Below are 23,236 nucleotides of genomic sequence, written 5' to 3' on the forward strand. Positions count from 1 at the left end.
TGCAAACCCCCACGCGCGACCGTGACCCCCCGCTCCTGCCCACCACGTGCACAGGGCGCCCGGCGCGCAGCGCCCGGCTCCCGCCAGCCCGCGCGCGGCAGGCCAAACCCCACCCCTTCCTTCCCCTCCCCCGCTTTTAAAAGGCGGCGCGCCTGACGGGCAGCGCCGTTGCCCAATGGCGCGGCGCCCCCCGCGGCGCGGCGGGGCCAATCAGAGGGGCGGCGTGTCGGAGGAAGCCCCGCCCCGGGGCGGGGGCGTGGCGGCGGGAGGGGGCGCCATGCGCCATGTCATGGAGGCTCAGTGTGCGAGCGGCCATTGACGGGGTCGGAGCTGCGGGCGGAGCGGGGCGGCGGCGGCGGCTGCCCGCGGCGTTCCCCTCCCCACTCCCGGCTCCCTCCCGGCGGCGGCCGCCGCAGCAGCGACCCCGCGGCCGGTCCCCCGCCGCGCCCGGCCACCCTCCCTCGCCACTGCGGAGCCGCGGGAGGGGGGGGCGATGGAGATGAAGAAGCGCATCAACCTGGAGTTGAGGAACCGGGCCCCCGAGAAGGTGAGGGCGGCGGGGCGGGGGCCGCGCTCCCGCCCCCGCTCGGGCGCCCACCGCCGCCTCGGGCCGCGCGGGCCCGGCGCCGCCGCCGAATCTGGGTCAGCCGTGGCGCAGGAGCCCCGCGGGGCGCGGGCGGTGCTTCCGGGCCCCGGGGCGGGGGGGACCCGCGCCCCCGGCGGGCTCTGGCTGCCGGCTGCGCGCCGCGGGGCCGCCCCCCGCCCCCCGAAGTTGCTCGGGGCTGGGGGGGGGCCGCGGGCGGGCCCCCAACTTGCGCCCGCCGTTAATCCGCTCCCGCCTCGCCGCCGGCCGCCTCCAACTTGCGAGCGCGGTTGTAGTAAACAGGTCACGGTCGCGCCGAGCCCGCCCTCAACCCTTCTTTTTTTTTTTTTTTAATTATATATATATTTTCAATTATTTTAAATTAATTTGGTTTTCCGCCCCCCCACCCTACCCCCCCGTGCGCTGCGTGGCGCGGTCCCGCTCCTTCCTGCCGCCGCCCCGCCGGGCGCACCACGGGCAGGGCTGCGGGGGGAGCCCCCCCACCCCCCGGGCACCTTCCGCCGCCAACTTCCCTTTTCCTCGGAAAGATGTAAAAATTAATAATAACACCCCCAAAAATTCGGGAGCTCACGCGTGCTGCCCCCTGTAAGACGCTCCCCCCCCCAGGCCGAAGGCGAGGGGCCACGTCGCGTGGGGCGGCCCCACGCGTGGCTCGGTGGCGGGGGGAGGACACGGGGACAGACCTCCGGGGGAATGGGGGGGGGGGGACGGTGACAGCGGCGGGACGGAGGGAAAGTGTCCAAAACTGCTGGTTTAACCCAAAAACTGGTGTTCGCGGGGTGGGGGGTTGTCAGCGGCAGGTGAGGGGAAGGGGCTCCGTGGGCCGAGCCGGGAAGCCCCCTCCCCACGTCCCCCTTGCTGTGAAACTTTGTGCTTATGGGAGGGGGCTGGTTGTTTTGTTATTCCTATATTTTTTTGGATGGAAAAAAATAAAAAAGACTTGAAGCTGGCAAAGTGTGCCGCTCGGGGGGGTTCTGCCGCAGTCCAAAAATGTTATTTAAAAAGCGTCCAGGGGAAAGGAAGAGTCACCTTGTTCACGTCCTTTCGAATGAGTGATACGTTCCACTGTAGATAAAATAATTTAAAATTAATTGGCTGTTCCTTGTTGGTCTCTCCAACCTGTATCGATTATCGAGTCGTGGTAGCAGCTTTGGCACGAGGAAATTCTTTAATTGGGCTCAATTAACCTGCAGGACTCACTGGTAAAATAATCTGGAGCCAGAAGGTTTTAGAGTTCGGAGAGAAATGGCACGCTTTTATGCATTTAAATATGCACAATTAAATGATTAGACTTTAGAAACAAGTTAGTTCGCTTGTATGTGAGGGCGGCTTCCAGCCCGGGCTGCAGTGGCACTAGGGGAGGCTGCAGTTTATCTCTCAATAAAAGTTTGGGGTTAACAGGCAGATTTTTGCAGAATTTGAAGCATGCTCAGAGAAAGGGAAACTGTTGCATGTTTTTCTTAATTTCTTTTAACTAGGCGGGTGTCAGTGATTTGGGACCTCTAGCCTAAATTTAAGACAAACACCAAACCAACAGATCGTTAACAGCCTCCGGGTTGTGGTTTGGGTGAAGCGTGCAGTTTTTTGACGCTCGTTAACCTGACAAGTGACTTGCTGTCCCGTTGAAGGTGACGGAGTTGGTGCTTGATAACTGCCGATCCAGCAACGGTGAAATCGAAGGTCTGAATGATTCATTTAAAGAACTCGAGTTCCTTAGCATGGCCAATGTAGAGCTGACATCGCTGGCCAAACTCCCCACGTTGAGCAAGCTCCGAAAGGTACGTGCCTCTCCTCCACCAGCGTGCGGAGAAGTCAAAGTCACGGGTGGCGATGCGTGGTTGTGCCTTTCGGTGCCCGCGGTGGCACGGCGCGGGGCTTTATGAGATGGCGGGCCTCTGAGATGACGCCATGTCAGATCTGCATCGTTTGAGGTTTTCTTCTTTTTAAGATCGGAAATTGGGTTGGGTATCTCCAGTTAATTAGAGCCAAATTGGGCTTGGTCAGCGAGTCTCAGGATGGTAAATGTTTGTCTGTGAAACGCTGTGAGGGTTGGCGGTGTCTTGCCGCGTGCTGGTGGGTGATAAGAGGCTGTTGGATTGCCTGGCCAGCGAAATACCTTTTGTTGCACATTTGTGGCAAAATAAAAGCTTGTGCTGAATTCCAGTACTATATATTCTACTAATTTTAAACTTTAGATATCCAAACTGTTGAGATTTTAATTCTATAATTCTCAAACTTAAAGGAACTTTTTCTCAGCCAAAGCTTGTTAACTTGTGCGGCTCTTGAGAAGTGTTCAGTTTTGTCATTAAGCTGTCAAGCTAAATGGAGAACAGTTAAAAATGATGTGGTCTGAATCTAATGGTAAGAAGCCAAGCGTTTAATTAGTTAATTTTTTCCCTCTGTATAATAGTTGGAGTTGAGTGACAACATCATTTCGGGAGGCCTGGAGGTCCTTGCAGAAAGATGTCCAAATCTCACATATCTAAACCTAAGCGGCAACAAAATCAAAGATCTTGGCACTGTGGAAGCTCTTGTAAGTATGAAGTGAGAGGGGCCGATGGAAAGTTTAGTTCTCAGAAATACTGGGTTTTTTTTAATCAAGAACTGATTCTTTTTGCAATGGAATGGTAGCTTCCAAGCGTAGCTGCAAGGGCTGTGCGTGAGCACGTGGCACAGAAGCAAGCTGTAGGGACAGCAGAGAGGGGCTTTTAACGAGTGCAGCCTACGAAATCAGCAAGGACAAAGGTGCAGTGTGATATGTTCTAGCTGCTTCTGTTCCTTTTCAGCTGAAAGGCATGCGAAATGAAATTTCATTTCTTACCTGTCATATGTTCCCTGGTTTTTTTTCCTTGCCAGCTCAGGTGAAACGGATACTGCGGTGTTTTAGGTTTGTCGGTATTCCAGTTGGTTCTGACTTGATTAATTCAATGTCATGGTTATTAGAGACAGCACTTGTAAACGTGCCGCTGTAAAATTCCTTCTGTGTTAGTAATGGGATGTACTGAATAAGAGATTTTTGAGCTTCTGTTTAGTCTTTGAAAGAAAAGTAGCCAAGTTCTGTCTTGCTAATCCTCTTGTGTTCATTTGTTAAGGTATAGTTTGTCTAATAAGCAACTGCCTTAAGCTTTCATTAAACTATGAAGTGATTAGGATGTGTGTATGAGACGGTCAGTTAGCAGCAAACCTGGGAAGCAGCAGCAGTAGGGCATTAAACGTGGAAGCTGCCAGCGCCTGTTACTGCCTGATCTGTTCACCCATTTTTCTAGGTGATTGGGGTTGGTTTTTTTAAGACTTTGATACAGGCTGCATGTTTTTAAAACTGCTTATAAAAATTCTTTGTCTACTTTAATGGTCTGACTAATGGACCAAGTAAAGCAGTTCATGCTCTGTGGAAGAAACACGCTTTATTTAGCTCTCAGGTGCTCGCCAGGCCGTGCAGGCGGCTCGTTATCTGTATGTGTGTAAAGTCTGAAAGGTGAGGAGAATCGCCATCACTTGTCTGGTCTTCCTTGTTCGGAAAGCAAATCCTGTAGCGTAGTTAGAAATCCTACCAAGTGCCTCTTGCTTGCTCCTCACAAGATGCCTGTAATTCAATTAGTCAAGCTGTTTACTGAAAGGCTTCTGGAGTTGTTCAGTTTTTGCCTGTGATCACCTGAGCAAAAATAGGTGATGCAAACAAAAGACAAACCCAAATATGCGTTGCACAGTCTGTGCAGCATGGTCTAGTGCTTCGAGGATGTGTTGGGCGTGCTGCAAACGCGCTGTGGAGTTGATCTGCCAAAGTGCTTTCTTTCGTTGGGCACTTTCGCTGCTGCAAACTTTTTGAACTGAACTTTGTATTTAATGGGGAGCAAAATACTGAAAAGAAGGGATGGGGACCAAATAAACGCTGTAGCTGGCTGCATGGTTAACTGTGTGTGGGCTATGACTGCACTGTAACTTGAAGTACCGCGGAGTTGTGTCAAGAAGGGGGGAAAAAACCCAACCCTTTTCATCTATTTTCAGCAAAATCTGAAAAACTTGAAGAGCCTTGACCTGTTCAACTGTGAGATTACAAACCTCGAGGATTACAGAGACAGCATTTTTGAGCTGCTTCAGCAAATCACATACCTAGATGGATTTGATCAGGAAGATAATGAGGCACCGGACTCAGAAGATGATGATGATGAGGGTAACTTCCTGAAATAAACTGTGGATAGGCGTAGTATGCTGTAATAAAGGTGTAAATGTGGTGTGGGGTATAGTGACTTCTGGAATGCACTGGTGAGATTTGGTGCCCTTATTCTTGAAGCACAGACTCCTAGAACTCGTTTGGTATTAACACGCTGTGATATGGAGTGAAAACTGTTGAAGGTTTTGAGTGTTCTTGAAGAAGCTGCCTGAGTTTAAGGCAATTTGACTATAAAGATGTTACAAAGATAGAAGCGTTCTCAGAAGGGGTTGTTGCTGGGAGGAAAGCTCTTTGGTGTTGCTGAATGATAGAAAGTGAGGGGATGAAGGCATTATTCTGTATGCAAAACCCTAATTTTACTGGGTTTTGTAATGGCTTCAGTCCCGTGCTCGAGTGTAGTAAATTTTTTTTTTTTGTTCAAAAATACATATACGCTTCCTTTTGATCTGACCTCAGTTGTAGTCACAAATTCTGCACCTACAAATTCTGTGTTGATGCGATTGCAGGAATTAGGAGTAAGAGTGCTCTTCCCTCAGTGTTCTTGGCTTAACATAATGACTGAAACAGTCAGAGCTGTGAGGATGGAAAACCATCCCAAATGTGTTTGAGCACTGTTAGCAAGTATGATGGGCTGTTGTTGTGATACAGCATCTTACGTGTGCGTTGTAAACATCCACACAAACAACTAGCGAGATTTGGGCTGTATCTGTTCGTGATGGAGGTTTCTCAGTGTTTTCTTGGTGTCTTAAATCATGAGCTGGGAGCTGACACTGCTGAGTGTGGGGCCGTGGCTGTCAGGGGGCTGCCCAAGAGTACTCAGACCCATCAGATTTTGGAAGCCCGTGTTGAAAAGAGCTTGATAAAAAGCCAAATAGTTGATACTTGGAATGTGAAAATAAACCCAGTATTTGAAAATAGATTAATAGGTTATTAACTTGAAAATGAATTTAAGTGTTAAATCACCTTGTCATTTCTTGTAATTCGCTTAACTGAAACTGTGAAAGTGATTATGTGCTCCAGACATAGAAATGAAATGGAACTGAATGTCTCTGGAACTGTAGGTGTTTCATAGCTACTAGTAAGTGATTAAATAAGATATATGTAATATGTTAAGCTGGTTTTGCCTTTAAATATTTTAGGGTTTGATTCTATAGAGAAGCCTCCCTCCCCCTTCCACCGACTTAAAATTTCAGCTTCCTTCCAGGAGTTTGCATACACAGCTGCTTCGGGCATTGAGAATTTTGCCTGAAGCTTGTGATGTAAAAATGGTGGTAGGCTTTTCTTTAGGGGAAAAAAAATTACAAAGATTCACGTCCTTGAAATCGTGCTTGTTTCCCATGTGTTGCAGAAAACGTTACAACTATATATGCAGCTGTTGTGTGTATATGTATGTATATGTACACAATTACATACCACCGGTGTGTACAAACTCGCATAAGGAGGAGTTAATGGAACTTGACTTTTAGCTTAGATGTTTACAAGTGTATTCTTTGTTTCAGAAGGAGATGAAGATGACGATGACGAAGATGAGGATGAAGCCGGTCCTCCAGGAGAATACGAAGAGGAAGATGATGAAGATGATGGAGGTTCAGATTTGGGGGAAGGCGAAGAGGAGGAGGAAGTTGGTCTTTCCTACCTGATGAAAGAAGAGATTCAGGTAAAGTTGGTAAACTCTTCCAAATGGAAGCAACGCAGAGAAACTGCCTGCAGGCTTCTGTGTTAAACTGGGAGACACCGAGTGTGTCAGCGCAGGGTCGGTGCAGTGAGGGGTTTTCGAGAGAACACTGCTGTCACAGCAGAGCGCTGAGCAGGACGGTGGCTGTCAGCTCTGAAGATGGTCCTGGCTGACTTCCGAGACTTGGGTCATTCTTATCCCATCCTGTAACGTTGCAGGATGGTGGAGCCACTTTATTCTCTGTGAGCGACCAAAGCTGTTCTCCCCAACATTTTGAAACTATGTGCTACTACCAGTTAAATGGTCAGAATAGAAACATATATTAAGTAGAATAAATTCATTTCTTTTGGAAAACCAAAGAAAATACGCTGGTCTTGAGGAAGAAGAGAGTGAAGCAGCAACAAGTTACCAGTACTTCAAGTAAAAAAAAAAAAACCCCAAAAGAAAAGTCTTAGTTTTTCGCTGCGATAAATGGGGGGCTTTTCACCATGGGCTCACTTGAAAATGTTCCCAGTGGTGGTGTGAAGAGCTGTGGAAAATAGCCCACAGGATCTTTCAAGTACTACTGTGCTAAAAAGCAAATGAAGTAGTATTAAGAATCTAGGGTAAGAAAAGATACATGGTTTTACAAGGTTATAAACAGATTCTTGTAGATAGAAACTGGTCGTGCCTAAATGATGATTGGGTAGAAGTAAAACCCGGGATTCCTGATGTAGTGCGCTCTCTACAGCTACGGAGGATCAGAGGGAGTGTGTGTCTGGCACAGATTTTGTGTGCAAGTTTGTGTGAGCAGCTCGCATGTTTTAGATCAAAAAAACACCCCCAAACCTGTGGTCATAACTTCCGGTACTCTTGCTTTTGATAAGTGGTGACTTCCTGTCAGCTGTGTTTCACATGGATGTGCAGAAAATCTTGAACTAAGCTCTTTGGTGTTTTTCATTTTGTTCTGGTAACCACGGCTGGTATGATGGGCTTATGTCTGTAACTTTTTCTGCCTTAGTACTCTGAAGAGGTAACAGCTGTAACACAATTCATGAAGCTAAACTAAATAACTAAACCTGTTTTGAAGCCAAGAGGTTAGAGGTAGTTCCTTGGAAGATTAACAGTGTGTGACTAGGAAGAGTGTCAGGAGTGAATTGTGTGTGGTCGTTCATGTACATGGATGCTCTGCATGTTTGGTGACCAGGAATTGCCACACAGAGCCATGAAAACGTTAGGGTGTTCAGGACCATGGCCCTTCTGTTGATGGGGCAACAAAACCAGATCCTAAGTTTGTATTTGGATTCGTTTAGGTTAGCAACAGATGGTGGTCAGGGTGAGGTATGTAAAGTCTTGGAAGAGTTCTATTCTGGTAGCTCGTTCCTGTATTTTCAAAAATGAAGTCATGTGCCATTCTAATTGCAGTGGATTTATCCAGAGTGATTTTTCATTCCCATGTGCTAAGGGCAAATGTTAGATGGGCTTGCTGTTTTCACTTGTTGCATTACCCAATGTATAAAATTTGATATAGCGGGTGGATATAAAAATAAGACTTTAGTTTCTCATCAAGGCTTGACATGGTGCTGGTAGGACAGAGGTCTTGCACCGTTGTTTTGACTTTCTGGAGCTGCTGATGGTTAACTGTTTACATTTTTCAGCTATCAGCTTTTTTTAAAAAAAACCCAACAACTAAATTCATTTGACATAGAAACAATTTTGTGAAAATATTAGCTGTTCTGCTTTCTCTTTCTTGTCTTTTAATGTCATTGGGTTACGAGGGGAACTAAAGCGGTTTGTCGTCGCTATTTGCCGTCGTGGCCTCTTCAGTTAATCTTGCAATAACTTACCCTTGAGCTGGCGTAAAGTAGTGATAAGTGGGGAAAAACGACGGAATGAGAATGCCAGGTCAGATGATACCGCTGATTAAATGTACTGGAGTCGGTTTGGCTGCCTGGCCTTATACAGATGTCCAGTAACAAAAAAGTAAATGTGGAATGTGGCCTCTGCTCAGAGTAGGTGGGATTTTCTGAATTTCTGCTCAGGAGCAGTGTGTACGCCAAGCTTCAATAAACAGCAACTGTAAAAATGTTTCACAATTTTTGTAAAGGATGAAGATGATGATGATGACTATGTTGAAGAAGGAGGTGACGAGGAGGAAGAAGGTAAGTTCTCAAGTTATTAACGTTGTGACTGAAACAATCTAATCTTCGTAATTCTGAAACTATGCAAATCTGGGATGTGCAGTTTAATAGCATAAATCACTGTTTGGCTGGTCTGTTTCGGAAGGTATGTGAAGTATTTTAGGATCAGTTTAAGCAGGAGCTCGAGCAGGTAGTAAAGCAGCAGTGGAGTATTTGGTATTTTCTTCTATCTGCCCGCTTGTAAGATAGAAACAAGGACGAAATGACAGTTTTCAAAGTCTTGTTGGGGCAGTTTTCCAAATTGAAGGATACTGCATCTCCTACATGGTTAGAAACTTTAATCTTCAAGAGTGGACAGAAGAGGGACTTCTGTACGCCTTGCAAGTTTTATTTATGTACATTTAAAATGCCTTGTTCAGTGCACCAGAGGCTCTGCTGGTGCAGCCCTAGAAGCAGTGGTAGCAGCTGTATCTTCTCCCTCTATCAAGCTGAAAGTGGCCTGCAGTAAAGCTGCTTTCGGGGGCAACCTTAGCTAGTGAGCCTAATCGTATCTTTTTTTTTTTTTTCTACCTAGTCCTTTTATCGATGGTTGTTACTTCTTAATTTCATAAATTACTCTTCTGATGTCAGACACATGCATAATAGTCAAAAGCTTGCGAAGAAAAAATGCCAGCCTGTGCGGTTCATCCTGCTTTAGGAGGGTACGGTGCATTGAGTGTGTGTAAGTGATGTGAAAGACAGGGGCATTTGTGCAGGCCAGTATGGTCTCTTTGGTATTTTGAAGAAAAAAGTTTCCTTTGCAAGAAATGGGTTACTCAAGTATTTTTTCATAAATTAATTTTTACCTTTTGATATTTTAAGAAGGATCTCCAAGGAGTTAAACAGGGCAAACATATCACTCGTTCTTTTTTTGCACCTTATTTGAGGTTTCCAAGCTTTCAGGGTAGGACCTGGCCTTAGGGTTGATGCTCCTACAGGACCACTGGAACAGAAGTTAAACTTCTCTTGGCAGGAGTCCCCTGTTCCTACCAGTCAGTGGCTGCTAAAGTACCTTCAAAAAAATGACCAAGCTTCATCTTAAAATGACCTGGCTTTTCCTCTTGTCCTGCTGCGAGGCTCTCCTAGAACTTCCATTTTCCAATGGTTAGGAACTCTGTCCTAACCTTTAAGCTAGCCCTAGCAGCAAATTTTTGTATTAATGCTGGAGTCTGGTTCCACCTCTGTGTCAACGAGACAAATTCTAGAATTTCTCCACAGACTAGAGCCTGTCTCATCCGTATGCTTGGCTTATGGATCAGTTTTTGGAGATGTACCTTGCACTTGAAAAACCTGAAATTCTGAAGTAGTAATGCTAATTCTTGAGTTTTTATAAATGCAGCCCTGGAATCTATTAAGACAACAAAGCAGGCAGTCAGGATGGCTAATTAGCCAGGAAATGACTGCTGAAAAATAAATGTATTAGATTTGACAAAATTGCATTTCATGATTTCACCACAAGAGCGCATAGTCCACTGACTGAATTAAACATATTTCTAAGAATAAGCTCAAAGATGTTTATGCAAGATGCTTATATCACTTTGTCACTGGAGAGAGAACGGAGCTTGGTATCTGCAGAAACGGCTGCATTTTGGGCAGGATGTATGCAGCTTCTAAAACCCGAAGTTGGGGAGATGGAAAAACGTCCTTTCCGTTGTAGTTCTCAAATAAGTGTTAACAGAAACACTTTTTTATAAATCTACTTCATATCGGTGATCCCTCTGTGGAGCATCACATGCTTAGCTTGAACTTAATTATGGAGGGCAATTGAAACTCATCTTTTTTTGAGAGCCGTAAGCCATGCAGCAGTGTGGTAGTGGTGAGCATGTTAACGATGAACAAACAGTAATCCATTTCAATTACCTTTTCTAAAAGCATAACGTTACCTTTGTGATGTCTGAGCAGAACGTAATGCAATGTGTGCCTCTTTTCCTTAGCAGAGGGCATTCGAGGGGAGAAGAGGAAACGAGACCCTGAAGATGAAGGCGAGGAAGAGGATGATTAATTTGGTATAGACACAAGTAGGACCAGACTCTTAAGTTACAGAATACGCAATAGTGATTATGCAGATCTGTATGTCTCCATGTACCATAGATGTCCCTACAGAAGATAATATGTTAACTTTTTATAGGAGAAGTGTGGTTTTACTATTCTTGCCCTTTTTATCATTCCAAATAAGATATAATAGCCTGTTAGTGAACCTCTATGTAGAAAACAATTTTCAGCCCTATAATCACTGAAGCCATTGTCAAGTTTTTCCCCCTAGATTTTCATTTGGAGCTCTTTAATTTTATACAAGCTTGCTGTGTTGGTCATCATTAGCCCAGAGGTAAACCACCCATTTCACGTGGGTTTAATATTATGAATTTCCTTCAAGATTTTAAGGTTTTTATACTTAAAAAGCTGAACTCAGAAATGCTATATGGCAAATTCCAGTCTCTTAAACGAGAAGTTGACTATAGTCTTGAGTTTACCAGGGATTCTGTTTGAAGTCAACAACTAGATTACACCTTTATTTCAGCTTCTTAAAAGGTGACTCCTGTAATATTTTTTTAAAGTCTTCTATCCATTTTGTGTGTTACATCGTAAAGCCTAAGTGGGTTTCAGAAGATTTTTTTTTTTTTTCCTGCTTGTTCAGATGTTCAGTGTTTGCTGGAGTGTTCTCTAGATCACTGTTCAAGAACGTATCTTGGCAAAATGAAATCTAATTCTAATCCATTAATTTTCTCCAGAATACATGGTCATTGCAGGTATTAACAAAAGCAATGTGTAGTTTCGCTAGAAAGTCAGTGTTAAACCTTCACTCACTTTGCTCTTGCATTGTCATTTTGGGAATTCTGCAACAATCATGGTGTTTGGCTATGAAATATATGCATTTCTAATGCAGACGTTAACGGGTAACTCCTTCAAGCACATTTTTTTTCAAACAACCCCCCACACTTTTATAGAATCACCGAAGGGGGAAAGATGAACAGAAGTTAGTCTTTCTTCACAGGTCACCTTTTAAAGTTTTTAAATCTGGTTGTAGGCAAAACATTCAAGTTTATGTATAATACTAGTTAATAGTTTAGGGTTTTTTATATTGAATGGCTGCAGAGACTTGTTCCATTGCATACAGTTGGTGGCAAGTACAGGAGACACGCAGACAAGCTTTTTTTTCTAGCAGCCTGATTATGACCAACAGGTTGTAATAATTCTGCCCCGATGGATTCATGTTTTCTATTTGAGCCACTGCGAAACAAGTTCAGACATACAGCATTCCTTTTTCAGTCATGATTTGGATTTAAAATGGTAGTCTTGATATAAAACTAATTTACATTGTCACGTAGGTACTGAACCAAATATCACACACAGCTTTATTCAAGAGACTTATTTTTATATCTGTCTTGGCTGACAATAGCTGCCATTAAACTGGGGGAGACACCAAGGGTGGGGAAGAGGGAGATTTCCTGGACTTAAGTCAGAGTCAGTCGCCCATAGATCGGTTACCTGTGAAAGTTTAATAGGTATTTCACACACTAGCAGACTTTAAATGTGACTTCCAACTCTTAAATCAAGTTTAGATACTGCAGGGTTGAAGTTCTGCAAAGCCCAATTTCTTGTGTGTGTGGTTTTTTTCCCCCGAATAGAGCCTTAAATCATAGTTTCTCATGTAGCTGTAAAGCATAGCCAGCCATTAAAGGCATCTGAATGAAACGAGTCAGGCAGATGGCAATATACTTGGAAATGAACTGACTGAATGGGTTTTGCATTTTTTTAACGAGTATCTGTAAGACACTAGAAAAAGTAGTGGTAAAACTACATTTGCAACCACAATCTAAAGTTCCTGTGTTTGTGTATGAATACTGAATGAATAGAAACCTTAGGTAAGTGCACATCCTATCTTGTCGTGGAGGCTCTGTGTTCAAGGCAGTTGCTTTGTGCTCAGCTTTGAGATAGAAAAGTGTGTTTTCCCATCTGTTTGCTTTTTTTTTTTTTTTTAGTCTCGTTGAATGATTGAAACCTATTATTTATAAGTGTGTACTTCTAAAGTACCTCATTGTCAGGGTTTTCCTTAACTGTCTTTTACTGATGCATATAAAATTAGTTTTCAATGGAACAAAACTTTCTAGTTTGAATTAAAATTACTTGAGTACTGGTCTTGTTTCAGTAAGCGAGTCCAGTTTTGATGTTGGATGAGCAAATCGGACAAAACACAATAAACTCAGAAGGGGTTAGCAGACCTTCCCCAAGATAGGCAGAGTTAATGCTTCCTAAAACCAACTTGCAGTGTCGTGCATCAGCCACTACGTCTAAAAATCTGAGCCTCACACACAACTTCAACTTCCTAAGTAACTTTGTCTTTTCCTCAGTGTTACCATCTAAGTATAGTTTCATATTTGTCAGCTTGGCATGCAATTAAACAGCATAGCATTTTTTAAAATAAGTAATACAGAGCCTCCAGATAACTTTTGAAACTTTTTTGCTTGGTGGGTGGTCTTTTCATGCAAATATGTAAGGGTGGGTTTTATATTTTGTAGAGGTTTTGTCCTATTTTAATGCTCTTTGTATGGCAGTATGTATATAGTGTGTTTTGGTTCCTTATCAAACTCTTTCCTTAAACTTTGGAGTAACTGATTTTGTGCAACTGTGTTTTGAATAAAGCCATGACAGTGTTAAATTAAAGAAAACAACCCTGCAGCACTCTTCTGATAATTTTTAGTTGTAACAAAACATGTTTCCTCCCAACGTGTGCTGTAAATTTTAAATTAAAAAGTTTTCAAACCGAATTATTTCAAATAAATTGAGACTATTGTATTGGATTACTTCTTTTAGTATGTACAGCTGTGGAGAATGTGGTATTTCTTAAGGAATGGAGTGAGAAGTAATTGTTCTTTGCTGTTGCCTTTTTGTTGTGGGGGGGAAAACCTGCAGCATTGTGTATCTTTCTGGAGCTAGAACTTGGACTTTATGATACTTCAGAGCTTGGTAACATTGTCACAGCCAAGGAAGGAGGCCATGGAAAACCCGAAGTGGTGTCTAGATAGTTCCCTTAGTTTCCAGAGGAGTTGAATGTAGAAATGAGCCTTGGAGCTGACAGGGCTTTCACATACTGGATAAATCAATACCATTTGAGTGTAGCTGAGCTATGTAAGTCTGGCTGAGTCTTAAGAAACAAAAATGAAAAATCAAGAGCCTGGTTATATTTTGCTTTCCCTAAATACTGATTTCATGTGCCTGACCTGCAAGTCTGATGCTGTCCCTTCAAAGTAGCTGCCTCAGTCCATGTGCGTTGCTCCTTGTTTAAGAACAGTGTTTTAAAAAAACCTGCTTCTATGCAGCTAGACATCACATTGTTTTTATGTTGGGATTAGTCCAGGATTCTTGGCAAAAATCCCCTGGATGCACTTGAGAAAGCTAGTAACTAAACAGGCTTTTCTTCTGCTAGATCAGCCAAGAAATGGGTGGTGGTTTTCTGGGATTATTTTTTTTTTTTTTTTTCAAGGTGCGGGGAGGAATTGCTTTTTCAACTCAAGCCCCATATTGCTTGCTCCCTCCCTGTGTGCCTATTTGCCTGCTGAAGCGAAACCAAATGCAGAACCTGAGCTTTAGGATTGTTTTTAACAGAAGTTGAGTCTACCTTTTGGGGAGACCGGTGGGTTTACATGAAATAAACCCAGGCGGTTCCATTCGGGTACATACATGCATGGCAAGGGAGATGAAATTCAGTGCTGCGTAGGCACGTCTTCCAAAATCAGGAAGAACTTCGAGGCGTGGGCTGATGGGCTCCTGAGCTGATTCTCGTGGAGGCGAGCAGCTTGTCCGTGACCTGTCATAAACCACCTTTCTCCCTGACACAGACTGGCGCTCTCTGGTGGAAAACACACCTGCTGCTGCACAGGTTCCCCTGCCCAGCTCCTCGCTTCCCCGCCTGGGTGGCTGCCGGGCAGGGCCGGAGGGGAGCTGCCGCCCTCCGAAAAGCGCCCCAGCCCGCTGTCTCCAGCGGAATCCCAGGGGCTCTGCTGTCCTCCATTTTGTCGCAGTGAGGGGAAGCCCTGCTGGCTGGCGGCCGTGCGGCTTCTTCCCTCCTGCTCCTTCCTCCTCCTCATCCGAGCTTTTGTCTTTTGTGGCCCCTTCTTTCTCTTTCCCGCCCCTCTCGGCCCTTATCTCCCCCTTCCAGTTGTGCCGCTTCCTCTCCCCTTCCTTCCTCGGCGGCCGGGACGCCTCAGGAACCCAGAGAGCGCCGGGGCGGGGGGCGCGCGGGGCCCCCGAGGGCGGGAAAACGCCAGCGACGGGGCTGCCCGGCTGCGGGCCGCAGGGGCCGAGCCGCGACCCTGCCGCTGATTGGCTGAGATTTGCCGCAGTTCCGCCCCTCCGCCGGGGCCCGCCTATCGCGCTCCCCCTCCCGCCACGGTCGTTCCTCAACGGTCGTTCTTCAGAGCGGCGCCGCCGCCATTTGCCTCTGCAAGGCGGGCGGCCTGTGGTGCTGGCGGAGGGGAGCAAATCTCCCGCCAAGTGCTTCATTTTCCACCCCAAACCAGCCTGTGCCTCCCCTCCGCCCCTCAGGAGAGGCTTTTCCTGTCAGTTCGTGTCAGCGTTATGCTGGTGGTGGGTGGTTCAAAGCCCAAACTGAAGAAAAACCCCACAGTATAAACCCTAATCCCAAAGGGTTTTTTCAGCGTCACACGTGAGAAAGGGTAAGTTTAGCTGGACTTTGGTACAAATGCTCATGGTGAAACTCGGAAGAAGTTACTTCCTAGTTAAAATGCTCTTCATGTGTTTGAGGCAACCTGTGCAGCCGTGTAGTTCATCCATCTGTTCCCCAAGTTTGGCCTGTTTTCCCAAGGAAACATGGCACATGCAGGATTACCGGACAAATTTCCCCTTTTCTCACTCATCCCTACAGTAGCCATTGTCTAATTTCAGGTAAATCTGATCCAGTTGCAGTCTCAAAAGAATTTGGGGTACCCTTCCATAGAAGCAGGTGCCTGGGTCAAGGGGAGCGATGGTAGGGGTGGCAATATGCTTGCCCTGCTGCAGGTAAGACTTGGACAAAAGAGTTTTCTTTGATCTGGAATCTACCTAAGAACTAACAAAACTATTCCTTGTCATTCCCACACATTCCAAGATGAGGGGTTAGCCTTTTTCTCCCTTTATTCCCCCACTGTCCCCCAGATTAAACTAGTTTTAAAAAACTCATACTGTTGAGGACATAAAGCCATGAGGGTCTGTCGGTGTCTGGCCTTCAGGGAGCATGCTTTCACATTTCTTCATCTGTATTTTTATGTGATAACAGGGGAAGCTGACATTCCCGGCTAATCACATGAATTCAGGAATGTGGGTTAGCAGAAAAGTGTAGAATACTTCAGCTGTATGATGAAGTAATGAGAATTATCAAAATGAAAACTGCCACATTCAACAGTAAACAGTACTGCATGTTGATTTTGGCAGCAAGAGTTGTTGCTATACACTAAAAAAATTACCAGTTTCACTGATCGTAAACATCACAAATGTCTGAACCAGAGAACGAGATCAGACATTACGAGAGAAAAATAATTTAAGAATTAAATAATTCTTAAATTATTTTTATTTCTGATTTCTGAGTCTCGTGGTTTGGGTTGCAGCCTGAGTAAGGTTGTACCATATTGTAAGTACACACTTGTGCTCTCCAGTTGTTCATTGATCAGCAGGACTGGCACAAACGGAGTCAGGGCAAGCAGCTGCCCAAGGGTAGCAAAATGCATAGGATGGGAACAGAGAAAGTTGGTGACAGCAGCTGCTTTGAGCAGAATGGCAGAAAATTTATTTCTGCAGAGCACAGCCTGGGGCAGTGAAATTCCTGGTGCTATTGCTGTTGGGAGATTTTTCACTTGAGTTACAGCCTTTTCTTCTGGGGAACACTCTTCTGCTTTTTAAACTTTAAAATTGGAGCTCATGGTATGTTTCAGTTTCTGCTTTGAGTGCATCTCATTTTAAAAAAAGCAAAAGCCAGCCCCAAAAATAACTGAGGAAACCCTTTCCTCATGCTTCTAATTTAACTGACAAAAATGAGGGGAGAATCCAAAAATAAGTGTACGGCCACAGCAACAAACCAAAAGAAAACCACAGTATACATAAAAGCTGGGAACTCTTGGCACTGTGGAAAAGGATTCTGTTTGAGGAAAAAAATGACCGCAGACTTCGTATTTGGTTGTGTGTTGGGGAAAAAAAAAAAAAAGTTATTTTTTCTATAGTAATGTAATATGTTAAAATTGTATGTTTGATGTCTATTTCCTTCTACAGTAAAAATTCAAATAAAATAATCCTATTGATGACTGAGGAGTAGCAAATTAGAGTTCTTCAGCTCCACCTAGGTGGGGATTTATTAATTACTTTCTGTCCATTAAGACAGAGCTGTGCAAATAGCCTTTTTTGAGGTGCCTGTGTAGGTTCCTCAAGAGCTGTGAAAGGTCCAGGGGGTGGTTTTGTCCTGACTTGCTCAGCACGGTGTAATTAGCTGGTTCCAGTTCTGCCTCACTGGGCAGTCCCTATGTGCCCTCTTCGTGCCTAGAAACTGCAGTGCCATGTCATGGCTGTCCCCATGAGACCTGCAGAAGGACACACACACACAGATGCTCCAGCAGGCATTTAACAGACCTCATACATCTTGGATCTTGCGAGATAAGGGAAAATGAAAGCAAAAAGATAACAGTCTGGATCTAAACATAAATGACACCTCTGCATAGTCAGCGGAGTGTGAGCAGCTCCTCCAGACAGCAGTGCTTCGGGTAGCTGCTGCCAATTGCTTCCTGGAAGAGCTTCTCTTTCCATCAGCTCTGAAGGGAGTCTGGAGAGACTACCTGCCGCAGACTAGAGCTATCCTCACTAAGTAGTCCCCCTAAGTGGCTGCTTTCTATATTAAGATATTTTTATTGTTAATTTTTCACTGTGGTATTTAAGAGTAAAGTTCTGTTTTGCTGTTCTATATTTGCTTGATACTGTGGTTTGTATTAGTTAAAGCATGATAAGGAGCACAGGCTACAGGAAAACAAAATATTCATATCCGTTTTACAAAACAGTTTTATCAGATAATTGCCAAAAAAAGAATTTATCTCAAAGTACAGAGGTTTGGATTGGTTTTTTGTTGGTTTGTTTTTTTTTTTTACATTTGAAGTAAGAGTACTGTTTTAATAGTAACTTACTTTGGCAGAGGAATTGTTGGCATCGTGTAAGCACCAGACCAATAAAGAAATTGGTGTGATGATGTCCAAGATCCTTACAGAGCTCCAACCAGCACTGTAACACGCAGAAGACAGCTGCCCTGGAGGGAAGATCATGCACAGTTCGATGTGGTTACCAAACACAAAATGAAGGGCAGTCGTTCTGCAGCGCAGAACAAGCCCAAGGGATGTTCCATTTGCGTTCCAATGCAAATGTGAGCTGGGTAAAATAGGATGGGGTCGGATCTAAGGTAGGGGGTAAACCTGGGAAAGAGAGAGAAGACTCTGTGGCAGGCAGAAGGCTTCTGGAAGGTACTTTTCCACTGGAAACCTTCCCACCCAAAAGCGTCAGACCTTTGGTAGATCTTCTGGTAGAGGAGTGTCAGAAATGGGTTTGAGCTCATGTCTTTTGGGAAGTTAAGGTAAACTGAAAATTTCTGTTGGTTTGTTTGGTTAGTTTTTTTTCCCCAGGGATGAAAGTGTCTGTTAATCAGTATCAGTTGACTAATTACATTTGTATATTTGTTTAAAGCTGTGTGGTAACTTTATGATAAACTTCTGTGATTGTGTGTTTCCTCTGATACGCTCATGTAAGGAGCAAAGCTTGAAGGAAAGAATAGTTAAAGACATGGGGGATACAAAGAAAATGGGAAATTTTGTCACATCCTTCTCCTTTGGGAATCTGTCTTAATATTGGGGACATGCAGAAATAACGCTTAATTAGGAACCTAAGATTGGAAGGGAGCTGCTGGCTAAAATCGTATTGATACTAACATGACTTTGCAGCAAGTGCCTTTCCTAATACATTCTAGAATCACATTTCTTTTCTCTCGGCTTTGTCATAGTGATGACTCATTATTCTTCTGCTTAAAAGTATGCTGCAGTATTTCCTCTAAGGTGCTGTTTGTTACTAATGAGCTCCTGTATTACAGCAAAAACTATTATTAGTGCTGAAATGAATGAATTTGAGAATTTGTGTTTCTGAAAACTAACAGGAATACTTTCTTCAATATATTATTTCATCGGTATCACTGTTAGAGGATCTACACAAAAAGTACAAAAAGTAGTAGGAGCAGACTTGAAAATTCAAGTAGTTCATGCCCTACTTTGTGCAAGATGTTATATTTAAAAATGCCACAAAACCAGCTAAACTTTTTGCTTCTAAAACCAAAAAAACCCAACCTTCTGTTTAAAAAAATCCGTGTATACACACACACACTCATAGGTAGCACACTCATTATGTATCAACTCATTACAAAATATCTATAAAGGTAAGAACATGAGGATTGAGCAAATTAAGAAGTACCCTGGATGCATTTTAGAATGTAAGAATTTAAGTTTTTTATTGGACAGAAGATACCATAATCTAAAAACATTAAGTTGAAAGAAATTCTCATTCTTCAAACTTGAAGGGAAAAAAGTTAAGCTTTACAAAGATACCTTCACCTTCATTTCAGCCTCTAGCAGAGAAGAAAAGGAAACTTACTGTTTAATTTCCAGGAAACTAAACCATTAGTGTGTTTATTACAAATCAGTTTGTTTATTAAGAATTCAGCCAGGTTCATCCAGGTGTCATCAAATTACTGCTCTTAAAGTCAAATATTTGAACTTTCTTACTGTTCAATGTACTGGTAAATATTACTGAAATAGTTTTGTTTACTGACTTTTACCATTAATTTTCTCATGTATATATATTCTTTCATCCTTCTCTGCATTCATCCTTATAGACTTACTAATATGAATAATAATTCATTAAAAAATATCATTTTTACAATAGTTGAAGTTACTTGCTTAAACTGAACAAAAACCGTTTAAAAATGTTGTAACAACACATTCTTAAAAGGGTCATAGGTCTTATGGCTCAGTTTCATTCTGTAGTGGATGTACCTTTGATCTCCTTTATAGCTCTGTAACTTTTATATGGCTTTCTGACTCCAGTTTTGTCACTGGAAAATAAACACACAGCAGTGATGAGAACAAAAGGATGAAATTTCCTTTACAGTTATCAAGTAATCGTCATACAGCCTTTCCGTGTTAGAAGCCGTGTTCGTGGTGATCTGTTAGCCAGAGTGTGGTGTAGGTGTACATGTACTGCCCTCGTTTGCCTGTGTAACAGTCTCTATGCAGCATATTCACGCTGTTAGTAAAAGTGGACGGTATTAAAGAGCAGTATTTAATGTAAAGGAGCAGTGGTTACTATCAGCCAGAACACAGGGTTACCTCGATGCTAAAATTCAAAGGAAAAAACGGAAACATTATTAATATGAGTAAAGTAATGAAAGCTTCATTAAGTCAGGATATGAAATCACACACGTACGTAGTAATTTTTCAAATCAAGAATGAATTGTTCCTCAGTGGACTGACCAATCAAAAAAAATGACCGATGAAGTGTTACCTATTCTATCAGATTTTCTTGCCTGGAATTTGATTTTTATCAGTCACTGTATCAACATTTTAGTTACAAACCCAAGTGTTGTGTACCTAAGTGAGACCTTGCAGCCAAGAAGCAGCTAGTGGCTCTCTTATGCAAAGCCCACCACTAACCTCAGCAGCAGTCCTGCAAACAGGTACGTTGCTCTGCAGCATAGTATCTGAATAAGAAGGACTTCTGATACCTACAATTTTGAATTCTTAATCTGTGTAGTGTGTAGGTTAATAAATATTTTAAAGCATGTTTTCTAGATGAGGAATATCAAGTGGATTTGCCAAAATGGATGATGTAAGACCACAGAAGAAATAATTGTCAGGAAGGAGTTAGTAATCAGGAAGTTGTTAAGCTACGCTGCATTATCAACTACCTTGCTATTATTATTAAAGGCCAAATCATATTTTTTTCACTTGAGGAAAAATCTTACAAAAAGCTAAATTGAAATTTTCCTTATCCCAAAATAGCTTGCTTTATCACCGTACGCTCTATTAAGCAAGAATCAAACATCAACAAGATGTATCCATTCCTCTAAATAAGAGTTCAAATAATACGAAATCAACTTCATTATCAGTGCTCTTGTTTCAAGATAATGATTTACAGTTTAGTACTTTTAATTGCATATTGTGAACTCATTTTCTCCGATTACAAGAAATTATTTTGCATAATGTCTCCTACCTTTCTCCTTCCATTTAAAAGTCAGCAATAGCTTAGGAGAGTCCTGGTTAATTCTTATCAGAGTAGTGAATAAGCGTAGTTCCTTTAAAATACATATATATTACACAGAGATACAGAGATTTTGATTTAAAATATGCATGCATATAGAATAAAAGGCTTTCATAAGCACTTGCAAGCAAACAGGCACATGACTTTCTCTAAATTGTCAGAAAACAGGCTCCAGATTCTCCTCTGATGGATTCTGTAAACTCTGCACAGCCTTCAGGGGCTCCAAGGTGAGATCAGTCACAGAACAGCCACAACCAGAGCCAATTTAAAATGATTAAGAAAACGTCCTCAAAGAAACTGAAGACAGGTGTGGTGAAACCAGCAACAAATCATTTGGGGAGATGTGGAAAAGGAGAAGTGGTTCTGGGAGCAGGTGGGGAGCCTCCTCATAAACAGAAGGCTGAAAAATGGTGTAGAGATGCAGGCAAGCCGTGACAGCCTAGCTATCTCCATCTTGTTACACAGCTGCGGTCCTGTGCTGTAAAATCTTGAAAGAACTCGTGGCATGTATGGACCCAGCCATAGAGAACGCTCTGCAAACCCGATCAGGCCACAGCACGGGACGGCAGGTGAGGCCCAGCTCCAGCAGGAGTTCCGAGAGGGGCTGTTGGGAAGGAGGCCTTGCTGCGCTGACCAGCCCAGCCTCCATCCCCTGTGCTGTGGGTCGAGGTCTTGCACAGATGCAGGGTCTCGCCGCTGTAGGAAAGGGGGCTGTTTTGTGGGCTGGCCCACCCAGGATGTTCCATGTCTTTAATTCTTTTCCATATGTAATCAAGCTATGACTTTTTAATGCTAAATATTGGGTGTTATCACACCTCCTGTGTACATCCTTCCAGTGCTCCTGCTGAAGTTAATATAGCTCTGAAAGCTTAGATTGTGCCTCTTGAAATACTTAAAGCTTTTGGCGTTAAAGATAAATGCATGTGTTTGGCACTTGCTTTCTTTGAAGCACAGTCTTCTGGAGATTAAAATGTTTTATCTTATGATATAATGACGGGTATTTCCATCTCAATTGATGTATACTGCCAGGGGTAGTAAGGTTGGTTGTTAGTAAAATCTCTTACATTAACATGTTACACAAATTAGTTAGAGGCTTTCCCTGAGAGAGCCTCTTTTTTTTTTTTTCTCTTTTTTTTTTCTTTTCCCTTTTACACAGACATCTAGAGTTACTCCTCATTCAAATCACAAGTCTGAACAGACGAGTTGTACCTTTGTAAGAATGAGGAGGGATGGAAGGAGGAAGAATATTAATATATCTCTGCTCTGAATTTCTGAATAGCTGCAGGCTTAAATTTCTGCATAATTTCTACATTAAGGTTAAGCATTTTCACTACAAAGAAGATTCCAGGAACATCATACTATTGAAAAGCAAAAAATATTTCCCAGAACAAAGTGAGGAATCGTGAAGCAGATAGTAATATGAAACACCCACTGAGACAACCGTTTAAATTTGGAAATACTTGCTGCATGTCTTTTACTGCAGATCTTTTGAAGTGCTTGAGTTGCAGCTTTTGCAAATTCCCCCAATAGGTCTCTTCCTTGCTCTAGCACACCTGGATTTCTAGGGGTATAGAATATGTACTTTCACTAGGAATCATACATCAGTTCTATGTGCAAGGTTAGTACAAATATCGTTTGCTGCGTAGAAGGGAAAGATGTAGTTTAGAAAGAAGGAAGAGTAGATGAGGGAGAATGGGAAAGTGAGACGAGTTCTTTACCCGCTGCCAGGAAGAAGCTGCGCTGGCCTCTGTGGGGGCCAGGTGCGGAGAGGGAGTGGAACTGGGAAATCTCTGTGACATAGGCATGTGCTTAAATGTATAGCTAATACTCGTCTAATAGGAATGGACTCGGTGCTCTCTTCTGAAGTACTAGGAACCTGCTGAAGTTGTTCAGTGAATCTGCCCCTGAATGTTAGAAACTACTCAGTGGTTGATGGTATTTAGATACTCACGGTTACTTATCTTTAATCTGTATAAGCGTTGGCCGCACCCTTAAAGTTGAGGCAATAGAATTACAGCTATTCTGAATTAGTCACAGTAATTCAGAAACAGCTAAACATGATTAAAGAAAGTGACATAATTAAGAAAGTGAAAGCAAATAAATGTATTTAAAATCTATTTCCTTTTACAAGTGATTATATTTATCTGGATTTATTATTTAGAAGACTGTTTAGAATGTGTGCAAAACCTGTTGTCTCTCAGACATTATTAATATGGCGAATTAAAAAAGAAGGAACTTAAAAGAACACACAAGGTACAGTCACTCAACTACAGAATTTGTGCTTCATTTCCCCAACTCAT

General features: G+C 43.1%; 1 protein-coding gene across 4 annotated transcripts; it reads left to right on the top strand.

Moving 5' to 3' along the window:
* Positions 1-245: 245 nt before the first annotated feature.
* On the top strand, positions 246-13,408 carry ANP32E (acidic nuclear phosphoprotein 32 family member E). Of its 4 annotated transcripts, none has more exons than XM_055792166.1 (7): positions 246-547; positions 2,233-2,382; positions 3,015-3,137; positions 4,610-4,775; positions 6,275-6,432; positions 8,537-8,591; positions 10,544-13,408. In XM_055792166.1, the coding sequence occupies exons 1-7, from the start codon at positions 494-496 to the stop codon at positions 10,609-10,611; spliced, it is 774 nt and encodes a 257-aa protein (XP_055648141.1). In that variant the 5' UTR covers positions 246-493; the 3' UTR covers positions 10,612-13,408. The 4 variants fall into 4 exon arrangements, with proteins under 4 accessions (XP_055648141.1, XP_055648143.1, XP_055648142.1 ...); XM_055792168.1 differs by having other exon boundaries at positions 10,547-13,408; XM_055792167.1 differs by having other exon boundaries at positions 6,278-6,432.
* The last annotated feature ends 9,828 nt before the right edge of the window (positions 13,409-23,236 follow it).

The sequence above is a fragment of the Falco peregrinus genome, chromosome 19 (assembly GCF_023634155.1).
Source record: "Falco peregrinus isolate bFalPer1 chromosome 19, bFalPer1.pri, whole genome shotgun sequence".
NCBI lineage: Eukaryota > Metazoa > Chordata > Aves > Falconiformes > Falconidae > Falco > Falco peregrinus.